At 37.0% G+C, this 12,800-nt stretch overlaps 1 protein-coding gene across 2 annotated transcripts in view; it reads right to left on the bottom strand.

The window, feature by feature from the left end:
* TSHR (thyroid stimulating hormone receptor) overlaps nt 1–12,800 on the bottom strand; it is a gene marked incomplete at both ends in the record, with an annotated part of 174,172 nt that overhangs the window by 56,010 nt on the left and 105,362 nt on the right. For both annotated transcript variants that reach the window (XM_079700922.1, XM_079700923.1), the window contains one exon: nt 1,056–1,130. In XM_079700922.1, coding sequence (XP_079557048.1) covers nt 1,056–1,130 — 75 coding nt within the window. The remainder of the gene's footprint in view (nt 1–1,055; nt 1,131–12,800) is intronic.

Here is a 12,800-nt window from a genome sequence, read left to right as displayed (position 1 = left end):
GGAGCAATTGCCTTGTGCTATAAGTTTTTATTACTCCCCAGATACCCTTTCAGCCACATTTCATATTCATATCCTCTTCTGTTCTCCTGGCATCTCCCACCCCTACCTCTTCAATACTGAACTATTTTTCATTCCCCAAAAAAGGCATGTGGGTCCACACCTTTGTATCTTTATCATGCTATCCCATCCACTTGTATTTCTCTTCTACCCCTCCCCCTCCTTTTCCTGGATAAACTCTATTCATCCTTAAAGACTAATTTCATAAAATACATTTGGATATATACTTTTATTTAAAATCCCTAGATGGAAATGAACTAATATGTTAGTAGTAATTATTTCTGAGTATTGGGATTAAGGTTGGCTTTTTTTTCTTCATAATGTTTTTGTGTTCTAATTTTTTACAACGCATGTGAGCAAGAAAGAAGGGAAGAAGGGAAGGTACCCAGAAGACCTGAGGCCATACACACACATCCACTGAACACACTTCCTTGAGTACCTAGACAGTAGGCACTAAGCAGTAAAGATACAACAAAGAACAAAAATGTTGTGGTCCCTGCTCTCATTGAGGTTACAGTTAGCTCACAAGGTGTCACCAAAGCAAAGCAGTAAGTGCTGTCCCTTCCATTTTTGTCCCCCTAGTTCTAAGAGATTAGGTTTTACCCTCTTTTGTTTTCTGTTTGTTTTTGTGTAACAGGCACTCTACTATTGTGATACCCATTTCCTAACAAAATTGATCAGTGGTCTTTCAGAGGTTTTTATTTTGTTTTGTTATATTCATTTAAAGACCATATATACATGATGGCATTTTCTCCCTCATGTCTCTTGGGGCAGGTCTCTGGTCCCAGCATTATGTGTTGACTTTTGACTAGGTTTTTAAAATGTGGATCATTTCACCTGTTACCTTGCCTCATGGGAAAAGGTGGGGAGTAAGTCACAGGATGTGATTTGCTCCAGGCCACACACCACTAAAATGGCCCACATCATCCTAGGGATATTCCTACATTATAATTCTCTTAAAAAAAAAAAGGTAGGAAGGGACAGGAGTTAATACTTACAGGAACTTTAGAAGGGGGAGCTCTTTCAGGGCACCGTGGTCTATGTAAGTTAAGCTTCTGGTATTCCGAATCTCTCTGTAAAAGTACAAGAAACATATTCACTGTAATATATCCCTTTCTGTTCTTATGAAAGATAAAACAACATAAATCAGGTTTAACAAATGTTCCTGAGATGAATACACATTTACATGGTGCCCCAGGGACTTCTTCTCCCAGGAGCTAGTCCTATCCACAACAAGCTACTTTTTGGCTCCTTTCAGGGACACAATGGCTGTTCAGCTCTCATCACTGGCTTAGTTTCAATCCATTTAAATTTTGGGGCAACCTTTCTCTAATCTACAGTCTCAGAGCCTTTTTTCCTTTTAGATTTGAATAGAAAAGAAAAATCTCTCCAATGGTTTGTTGAGGGAAGATATCTTTATTAACAACAGCAAGTAACCTGGCCCTGGAGTGGGGGTCTGAGTGGATTATATAATGGATTACAGCAAGGGAATAAGGTCAGTGAGGCTCCTCTGTCAACTGCTATTTCAGAGGCAGTAGAGGTAGTGAGTATTGAGTTCACTTGCATTTATTTTTCTATATCAGTAATTGAAAGCTCTTGAGCACATGTGATAATATCATATATGTCTATAACTTATCTACTTAGGTTTATATACATGCTAATCAAAATGCACAGTTAGCATTAATGAAATTAGTGCCTGTTTAGAAATAGGCTCTCATTGGTAGAATTAAATGTATTCAACATGTGTAGATTGGTTAAAAGAGTTTAAAGGCCCTCCCTAGGCTTATGTGAAGAGGGTAGGAAAACTTAGTAAGACTTATAGTCTATCCCCTTCTGAATGGCACCTAAGGCTTGATTCCTAAAGGAACCTGCACCTAGTGGTTGCTGGTAACAACTAGAAGACTTAGAATCTGGCCTCTGGGATTTTTTAAACAGTTTTACTGAATGAGAATTTCCATTAACTTCATGCATTGTGATTAGATACAATTAGATGATGTTCAGTAAACTTACAGAATTGTAAAATCAATCATCATCACAATCCAGGTTTAGAACATTTCTATCAATGACAAAAATAATCATATGCACATTTGCAATTAATTCCCACCCCCTGCCTCTTGCCTAGGAACCACTGATCTCCTTTCTACCTCTAAATTTGCCTTATGTAGACAGTTTATATAAATGGAATCATAAATATGTAGTCTTGTGCGTCTGGCTTCTTTCGTTTAACAGAGTGTGTGTGAGCTTCACCCACGTGTAGCATATATCAGTAATTTGCTCCTTTTTATTACCAAATAGTTGGATGGACCTGAGATCAAATCTTGGCCCTGCCACTTCTGGCTACATGACCTTGGACAAGTTCTTTGACCTCTTTGAGCCATAGTTTCCTCATCTGTAAAATAGGGACAATAATAGTGCCTCTTTCATAAGACTCTTATGAGGGTCAAATAATGTCTATAAGGGGTTTGACATGTGTCTTAGCTTATGGTGAAGGCTCTATAGGTGATAGTTTTATTATTGTTATTCTCCTGAGTGGAATGAAAGCTGGAGCAGACATTGGAGACTTGGGGTTGGAGGTAATGCAATGTTTGCAAAAATTTAAAAACATAACCCAAAGGAACAAAAATACCCCACTAGGTTTTGCATTTGACAAAGGACAGTGGATATGAAACAGACCTTGGAAAAGAGAGAGTGGCATTAACTCTGAGAACAGAAACCATCTCCCACTTCCCCCACCTCAGCTTACTGTCTATTATTAGCATAACCTTCCCTTGTCTTCATTAGCATAACTTTTGCCCAGGAAAATAACTTTATTATTCATTTTGGGAACTTCTTGAAAGACCCATCAATGCTTCAACAGTTTATGTCCCAAAACTCTTAGAAACCCTCACTTCAAAATCTTTGCCTTGTTGTGTCCACTAATCCTAAATTATCATATCACAATCTTTATCCAACCAAGGCCCTGCATAGAAAGACCCACTTTAAACTAGATGGTTTAAATTTTGCTCTGGCTTGAAACTAAAAACCCTACATCCCTGAAACTCCCTCTATCCTGGGTAAACTAGGACCACTGGCTACCCCACTGCACACTCTCACAGCAAGCCCACCTTGCCCCTCTAAGACTATCAGACTCTGTTGAGTTGAGATGCTCTGTGTGGTGAGCAGTAAACTCCTTGCCAGAGCTTTCCATTTGGAGAGGACGGTTCAAACGTCTGTCAATCAAACATAAACTAGTTAGAAGATTTTGACAACTGAGTGTGGTTTGCGGTCTGGAAAATTTCTCCATGAGTGACTATTGTTGAACAAGTGAACTTGAGTGAGCAGCCCAAGAGAATGTCACAATAAAAGAGTGTAGCCTGGCTGAATCAACTTTAGGGATAGAGAATGAAAGGAAAATGAACCACAGCTGTTGGTTACAGATGATTAAATGAGGCTGGCAACCAACATGGCGGCTGTAAGAGAAGAAAGAGGTGAGAGAGGTTACAGGCAGAGAGAGGGAGACACAAAAGAGGAGATGGATTTTTCAGGGAAAATGTATGAGTGAAAAAAGGGGAAAGATGGAAAAGAGATACCACAAGAAAACACCAGGCAAAAGAAGCCACCTTCTGAGGTAAGTGATTAACACTTATTCGCAAATGACTTTTAAAATATCTCTGCTGAGAGAAAGATAAATACTGTATGAAATCATTTACACGTGGAATCTAAAAGTGCCAAACTCAGAGAAACAGAGAGTAGAGTGGTGGTTACGAGGGACTGGGGTGGGAGTGTGGGCAGGGGACTGGGGAGATATTGGTTAAAGTGTACAAGCTTCCAGTTATAAGATTAGCAAATTCTGAGAATCTAATGTACAACATGGTGATTATAGCTAATAATACTCTATTATATCACTGAAAGTTGCTACAAGAGATCTTAAATGTTCTCACCACAAAAAAGAAATGGTAATTATGTAACAGGACAGAGGTGTTAGCTCATGTGGTGGTGGGGATCATTTTGCAGTATATGAGTGTACTAAATCAACATATTGTATACCTTACACTTACACAGTGTTATATGTCAACTATATCTCAATAAATCTAGAAAAATAAAATCTCTGCTGAAACAAAGAAGGGGCGTGGGGCATGGACTGCCAGTAGTTTAGCTAAATGGAGACCGATGTCAGAATTGAATGCAGCTGGTATAGCTGTTGCAAAAAAAAGCAACGGAGGTGTAGAGGTAAGTACCAGAAACCTCTGATAAGAAGGAGGAAATAGGAGTCCAAGCTGGAATGAGTTCCAAGAATGCCTGGGAGGGTGAATTTGAATCACACAATTTTGAGTAAAGCAATTATGGCTCAAGCGTGCAGGAGGCCAGATATGCTGCCAGGCAGCTGGGGACACCGAGAGAAAGAAAACCTATATGCAATTGCAGCACAGTGGGTTGGAATAGAGATGTCCTTCAGGGTGAGCTTGAACAAGAGCTGAAGATGTCTGTGCCTCTGGATCAGCAGCCTGGGTCCCTGAGTGACTGCATGGAGGAAGGCTACCTTGCCCACCTGCTCATCTACCCAGTACTGTCTCATAAAGAAGAAGTAAACTTGTTACCTTAGGGTTTACACATTTTTATTTTTGTCTATTTCTTACAGTAATTAGCCTACCCAAACTCATACAATAAGCATCAATAAATTCTTAAAATACAGAGCACACTGTTAATAGTGGTCATCTCCAGGAGAACGGTTTGGAGGCTAAGAATGTGTGAATTTCACTTTTTATTTTATCTTGTTCAAATGAGGAAAAAAATATAATAAAAGCCATGCAAAAAAACCCCCAAATTTAAAAAAAAGCAATATATATCCTATATAAAAAATTTTAATATGCAGTGCCAAATAGTCTGCTTAAATCTTCAAGTATGCTCTTCCACAGAGTGGGGCGATTTAGCTGTGTCTGGGAAATACTTGAGGATCTTGAAGCTTATTGAATAGAAAAAAGCCCAGCGTTGGAAAATTATAAGGCAAAAAGGGATTGGGTATATTTATTACTCAGACAGTTCTACCAGTGAGGGAATAGAAGAACTGATTTTAGAGAAGCAGGTAGCATCATCCTTATTTTGAAGACAAAACAATGCAGACACTTAGAAAGGTTAAGTGACTGATCTCCTGTTACACAGTTAGAGGCAACTCTGGGCCTTAAACTAGGAATTCTAACTCCAAATACAGCTTTTTTTTTTTTTTTAAATGATGTTTAAAGGAGATCATCGACCAGAGCTTAAATATAAATACTCTATTGCTTAATTTTCCTTCATTGGATTTCAAATAAAATGGACATTTAGATGAAAAGTCTAACAATGATGCCCAGTGTGCAGTGTTTTCACAAGACAGCAGATTAATAATTTAGCATACATTAGGTTCCTTTAATCATACATCTAGATTCTGGATTTTTTTCTTCTTCTGAGAAATATTTGTTAATTCTCAATAAGAGCCAAAAATAGAGAAATTGGTTTCTTTAAAACAACTGGCATTGTGGCAGGTACTTAGTACCCAGTGTAAACCGAAAGAACAGGGAAATCAGCAAGGTGAGAGAAGGGAGTTCTCAGGTTGGGGAGGGAGCAGCCAAAAGAGGGGGAAATGAAGGCTTAAACCCTCTTATGAAGGAACTTTCCAACTACTGATTTTCTTCCATTGTCCTGTCCCTCCTCCCACCTCAATTATTCTATAGGCATTAGTCCTGGCATTTGACTGTGATCCTCAGCCTTAGAGATGTTTGCCTATACCTTAAACATCTCCAGTCCATGAATGAAAAGCACGCCAAACTGGGAAAGAATTGAGGGCGATAATAAAGTCGAGGTGGCATTTCAACTGCAAAGTTAGATGGGGCCAAGGGCGATAGGAAAGCTTCAGACTCCCACCGGGCTCAGAGACTGAATTAAAATAACTGAGGAGAAGAGAAACTGCCCCAGTCAGCATAGCTGGACTCTTAAGAAATACAAATGCAATAATGCATAAGACTGTGTTGTTTAAAACAAGAAACTGAGCAAGACTATTAACCAAAAACCTAGCTCTCAGCCAGTCCCAGATCCTTTGCAACTCTTATTTCAATTTGATTTTCAGCTTTTTTTTCAAGTCTGCTTTTAAGTGGCAATGGTTCAAAAAAATGGGAGGCAGGCCACTTTGACTTTGACTAGATCTGCTTACTCTAGTGAGTGGTGTGTGGAGAGATTCGTTAAAGTTAAACACATAATTAGTGGACATCTATCACGTGCAACTTTACTGCATGCTCCAGGAGGTGTAGGGAAGTAGCAACTAACTATTTAACTACTTTAAAAACAAGATGTGAATATGTTGGCAAAGCCAGAATTTTGTTACTTTAAATACTTTAAATGATGTACTATACCGATGTGAAAACTGGGACTAAGAATTAAGTAAATTAATGTTGAAGTAACATTTTGTGATAGGCTTTTATCACATAATAAATCACCCATGTATTTTAACATCAAGTATTAATTTCAAAATTAATGCATATTGAAGGACTCCTTAATTTTTAAAAAGCTTATTTCATCTGACTATAAAGATAATATATATATATACATTGTAAAACTTGTAAACACTTTCACATCAAAAAGACGTGAAATCTCCCATCATTCCATGATCCAAAGAAAATCAGTTTTTTTCTCTCCATAGATATATCTGGTTGTTGTTGTTGTTGTTTTAACAGCATTGTGTCAAAAGCAGTTCCTCTGAGATGAGTCTATGACAAAAGATGTGTAATGGTCGCTCCATATTTCATACTAAACCATTCTTCTACCTAATCATTTGAGTAGTTTCCAAATTTTTGCTATTATAAATTAATTCTGAGACAAATGGCTTTTTATGTGAACTTTTTTCTCACTCCTATGTTTATTTTCTTAGGGAAAATATACTGAAATGGAATTACTGGGTTAAAAAGTACAAGGCTGTCAAAGCTCTTGTATATATTTGATCCTTAGCTTCTAAAGTCCTGATTTTTGGACTAACACTCACTTTTCAGAAATAGTCTATAAGTTTACAGAATAAGTTATTTCCTACATTTTCATTTTTTTTAAATTTAAGATAAGAGTAAGTTTAATGACTCAAAATTATTGAACAAGTTTTTTCTAAAATGCTTATTAATGGATCAATTTTAGTTTGGGGGGACTTCTTCAACACCAAATTACAGGATTAAAAAATACTTGTTGTAGTCACATTTTTCTAAAATGTAACCCAGATAGGGACTGTCCCATCGTTCTTCTGTTCCATCATGCTTGCCTGCTGATAATAAGGAATCCACTCACATCAGAAAGTGAGCAATGTAGATTTTACTGAAGATTCATAAGTCAGGGGAGGGGTTTTACACTGTATACTCCAAAATTAACAACTTATTCCTCCCATCAGACTTTTCTGAGTTTTATTGTCTCTGCTACTGTGTATCAAGGCTTTTCAGTGAGAGAGATCTTAATTATTCTACTATGATAATTATCGATAAAGTATTTTACCACTAACATTCCATTACATAACTGGGGAAAAATAATCTATAATGGAAGGTGATATTCATGATTTTGATGCATTTTTAATTTATTAAGGAATTTTAAAAATAGATGCTAATTCAAAGAGAGTTTATAAATGTTCAGAGTTTTGAAGTGGATTGAGGAAAATGTAAGTTTATCAGCAGATTTTCCACTAGAAATAGAACATTATAAAAATGATTTTTCTTTTTTTCAATTTATTTTTTTCTTTATCAGGATATAGTTGCTTTATTGTGTTGTGTTAGTTTCTGCTGTACAACAGAGTGAATCAGCTATATGTATACATATATCCCCTCCCTCTTGGACCTCCCTCACCCCTCCACCCCCCATCCCACCTATCTAGGTTACCACAGAGCACCGAGCTGAGCTCCCTGCATTATAAGGAGGTTCCCACTAGCTATCTGTTTTACACATGGTAGTGTATATATGCCTGGAGGCTGTATACAGCTACTTTCATGATTATTTAATGATCAGGACTAAGACTGGTGCCCTCAAAACCTCCAATAAATCCACTTGATTCAATTCAGTGAATCAGCAAAATTAAGTCTTATCTCACTATCTGCTGTAAATCACACATTTTACCTACCCAGTTGTAGAATTTTTATTTACTTGTGATTTTAAAAAAAATCCACAAAACAAAAACAAAACCCCCAAAATCCACAAAACAGTAAAAACATATTTCTGAGGGCAGCACTTTATTTAATTATTTCTTCTTTTAATTAAAGAGATATTTTGAGTTTGCTTTGGTTCTGGAGGCAGACACTCTTGGTTTCAAATTCTGACTCTGAAATTTCTTAGCTGAGTAAACTTGGGTAAGAGCCCTGTGAGATACTTATTACCACCTTTATTTTACATAGTGGAAACTGAGGCTTAGTATGATTAAGTGGGACAGTATATGTGAAGCACTTTTAGCAGAGTGCGTGCCCATAAAAGGCATCCAGTAATTGGTAGCTACTATTAATAGGAGTAACAACAGCAACCGTCTACTATATGCTATTGGCTTCTTTATAAAGGAAATGAAATAGAAGATGGATGTGGCTAGTGTTTCATCAATTTACAGTTATAAATCTTTATCATATGTACACTTTTGGGTCCAATCAGTATCCTAGCTGAAATTTAGAACTGAGGAGAACTGATTTGTAACCACTTAGGACCCTCAATAATTTGCAAAGAAACCTGCCATTCTTGTAGTTTTCTATTACAAATTCTCAGTGTCCCACCTCTTCTGGCCATCTATTGCTGCATAACAAATTACCCCAAACTAAATGGCTAAAATAACGACCATTTTATTATAGCTCACAATTTTGTGGATTAGGATTTCAGGCAGTGCTAAACTGGGCAATTTCTCTGCCCCATGTGGCATCCCCTAGGATCATTGGTTGGTATATAGCTGGTGTCTGGATCAATCTGAAGGGTCCAGGATGGTTGTGCTTCTATGCCTGGCTCTGATGCAGGTTGTTAGAAGGCTAGGTTCAGCTGGCTGCTTCTCCATCTCCATGTAATCTCAGGGCCTCCCCATATGGTCTTCCCATCAGTGTAGCTGGACTTCTTACATAGTGGTTCAAGCCTCCAAGAGTCTAAATTAAAAGCTGCCAGTTCTCTTAAAGACTGGGCCTTAAAATGCATGATGTCACTTCCACCATAGTCTGTTGAAATATTGGGCAAAAGTTTCAAAATTTGAACAAAACCAGAAATCCATAGATCCAGGAATTTCAGCAAACCCCAAGCAGGTTAAAGACAAAGAAAATATCACCTAGGTACATACTTTTGAAAACCAAAGATAGAGAGAAAGCCTGAAAAGCAGCCAGAGATAAACGGACATGTTACCCATAGGAGAACAATGATGAGAATATGAGTGAACAACGGAGGCCAGAAGACATGGAAAGATACCTTCAAAGGGCCGAAACAAAAAACTGCCTTGCTAGAATTCTATACCCAGCAAAACTAATTTTTAAATATTAAGGTAAAATAAAGTTATCTTCAGATAAATGAAAGCTGAGAAAATTTGTTGCCAACAGAACCACACTAACATGCTAAAAGAAGTTCTTCAGGCTAAAGGGAATGATTGGATCTACAGGCAGGAATTAACACTGGAAATATTAAATATGGGACTATATATATAAAAGACTAGTTTTTCTTTACTCAAATTCTTTAAAGGTTAATTAACTCTTTAAAAAAATAACAATGTGGTGGGATTTATAACATATATAGAAATAAAATATATGACAAAACAGAACAAAAATGGGAGAGAGTAAATGCAATTATAATTTCAAAAATTTCTTACATGATATGGGGATTGGTATAATGGTTCTTGGTAGACTGTGGTAAGTGAAGGATGCATATTATAATCCCTTGAATAACCACAAGAAAATATTACAAAGGGCTAAACAGCTAATAGGGGAGATAGAACAGAATACTAGAAAACAAAAACAACCTGATTAATCCAAGAGAAAACAAAGGAGGAATAAAGGAACAAAGAACAGAGAAGAAAAATTGAAAACAAATTGGAAAATGACAGGTTTAAATCATATCAATAATTACAATAAATGTAATGGACTAAAAAAAAGGGTAGGGATTATTACACAGAAAAGCAAGGTCCAGTTATGTGATGTTTATATAAAATACACTTTATATATAAATATATATAGTTTTTCAACAACATTTTTTTCTGTAAAAAATAGTAGCTACTTCAGAGGATTGTTGCAAAGATTAAGTGAGTAAATATGTGTGTTGAGCCTTCAGCATAGTGCTTGGGACATGGTAAATTCTTCATTAAGGACAGCTAAACATATATGCATCTGTGTATGTTCACACATAATACTAAATGTTCTATCAATTGTAATTTTCATTAATTCAGACTGGCCTTCTACTTCAATTCATGATTTTAAAAGTGCATGTTTAGAATATATCTAATTGTTCCCCGTTTTTTGGTTTTGGTTTGACGGTGTGAGTGATTGGCACATAAAACACACTGCCTTGTGGAAACATTTATTATTATCTTCACACATTTGCATTGTTCTCACAAATTTTAATAAGTTCTATAAAGCAAAAATAAAGGGTTCAGTCATAGATTCAAGTGAAGGATTAATTTAAGGGGGATCAAGGGTATGTGTAAGTAATATTTAGGCTGAAAAAATAATAGGTAGTGTTAACCAGGTAAAGAGAGAGAGAAAGAACTTTCTGGACAGAGGCAAAAGGATGTGAAGGCCCTAAGGTGGAGAAGGTCTTGGACTGTTCAATGAACTAAAGAACACAGGTGTGCAGGAATGGAGCAAGATGAGGAGGCAGAGGTGGGCAGGGCTGGCTGAAGTCCTGGGCCTGGAAGTTTATGTTGAAGACTCTGGATTTATCCTAAGAGAAAAATCACTCTGGCTGTTGTGCAGAAATGAATTAGAGGAAGCCAAAACTGGAAAAACCAGTTAGGCCATGAAGTTATTGTAGTCCAAGCAAGAGATGATGATGGCTTGGACAAGGGTGGTGGCAGCGGAGAGGAAGAGGATGAATTTTTTATATATTAGCATAGTAGAATGGTCAGGACATGGTGAAGGATTAGAAGTGGGTGATGAGGAAAGAAGGTATAGTGATCCCTTCAGGTGTCTGGGATTTGCAGTAAGGTGAATGGAGGTGCCATATACAGGCTCAGCAAATATCAGAGGAGTTACAGATTTCAGGAGGAGAGGTAGATTTCAGTTTGGGGTATTTAAGTAGTGAGAGAGATGTAACACAACTGAGGAGATGTCAAGTAGACCAATAAGTTAATGGCCCAATACTTAAAAAGTGAGGCCTGGACTAGATGTGTAAGTTTGAGACTTGTTGGATAAGATCACATGGGAGAGAATGTGGAGTGAGAAGAGGACACAGGACTGGGCCATATGGAACCCCAACATTTAGAAGTGGGGAAGGAGAAGACACCAGCAAAGGAGAATGAGAAAGACTGACCAGCATGGTTGGAGGACAGCTGGGAGTGTGGTATCACAGAGCCCAGGGGAAGAGGGTTTGGATAAAAATAGAATAATCCACTATTTTGAATAGTGGATTATTGTGTACGTTTAGCTATAAGATGGAATTACCACAGCTTTAGCACAGTGTTAAACATACCGTATTTATTGAATGAATGGGTAGCTTTGTATCCTTGGAAACCTAGCTCATGGTCACTAACAGAAGCAATGTTTATGTTCTACCACCCCAATTCATATCAGGGAATAAAATCTAAACATGAATTAGGAAGCTCTCTCAGAGGACAAATATTGAGCTTTGGCAGGAAAAGTTTGAAGAGGCATTGGAGAGTTGATTAGAAGTGGGGATGATGAAGTGTGAGTTCTCCATAGCCCTAGATCAGTCTAGTCACCAAATCACATGGTCAAAAAGGGGTAGAGAGAGGGCAGCTGAGGAAGGAAATATATTCACGAAACAGAATAACATTATGCTCTTTGACTGCTGATGTTCTCACTGAGGCATTTCAATAAGCACTGGCAACAGGCACTGACATTTGAAATCAGTACTCCTTAGTTTAATACCTACCCTTGCAGCAAATCCAACATGGTGAAGAGCTATTTCCTAAATAAATCAGAGGGCTTTAATTCTGTGCTCAGGAACCCCAGGAAATTTTGGTTGACAGTACTATGCGGTCTGTGGATTAAACAAATTTTTGATGTTTGGCACCCAAAATCTTTATTTATCCTTCATGTTGACTAGAACCATTTGCAGATAATAATGTTGGATATATAGTAGGAAAATTTGAAGAATGCAAGATGCATTATTCTCTTCCTTTCTAAGATATTAGGCTCTCAATGCCTCATATATATAAGGAAAATATCTTTTAAAAAACCCATTTTCAAATTCATCCTTGTTGTAGTCATTGTATTTAATTGTTTCCTTAGCTTTAGGAAGTTAACACTTTTGCTCAGAGAGGGAAAATGGATATTTATAAGAGAAATATTAACAACCAGAATCTTTATGAGAAAAAGGCTGTAATAAAACAAAACAGTTGCTTTTAAGAGATGCAGGATTTATATAGAGCTTTATTACAAATCAGTTGCCTTGATTTTTTGGTGAGTGGGGCAGAGAAGCAAAATGGTATGGTAAATGAACATTATATTTGGAGTCTGGAGATTTGGTTTTGAATTTTAACTCGTGTTCTTAATGACCTGAATTCTGTTTTCTTGGGTATTGTTCTACTTTCTTTGGTTTTAATTCACTGTTCCTTTATAAATTTATTGTGAAAGATATATAAA

Source organism: Hyperoodon ampullatus, assembly GCF_949752795.1.
Source record: "Hyperoodon ampullatus genome assembly, chromosome: 3".
NCBI lineage: Eukaryota > Metazoa > Chordata > Mammalia > Artiodactyla > Ziphiidae > Hyperoodon > Hyperoodon ampullatus.
The sequence above is the reverse complement of the archived record's forward strand: the minus strand, read 5'-3'. Positions and strand labels throughout refer to the sequence as shown.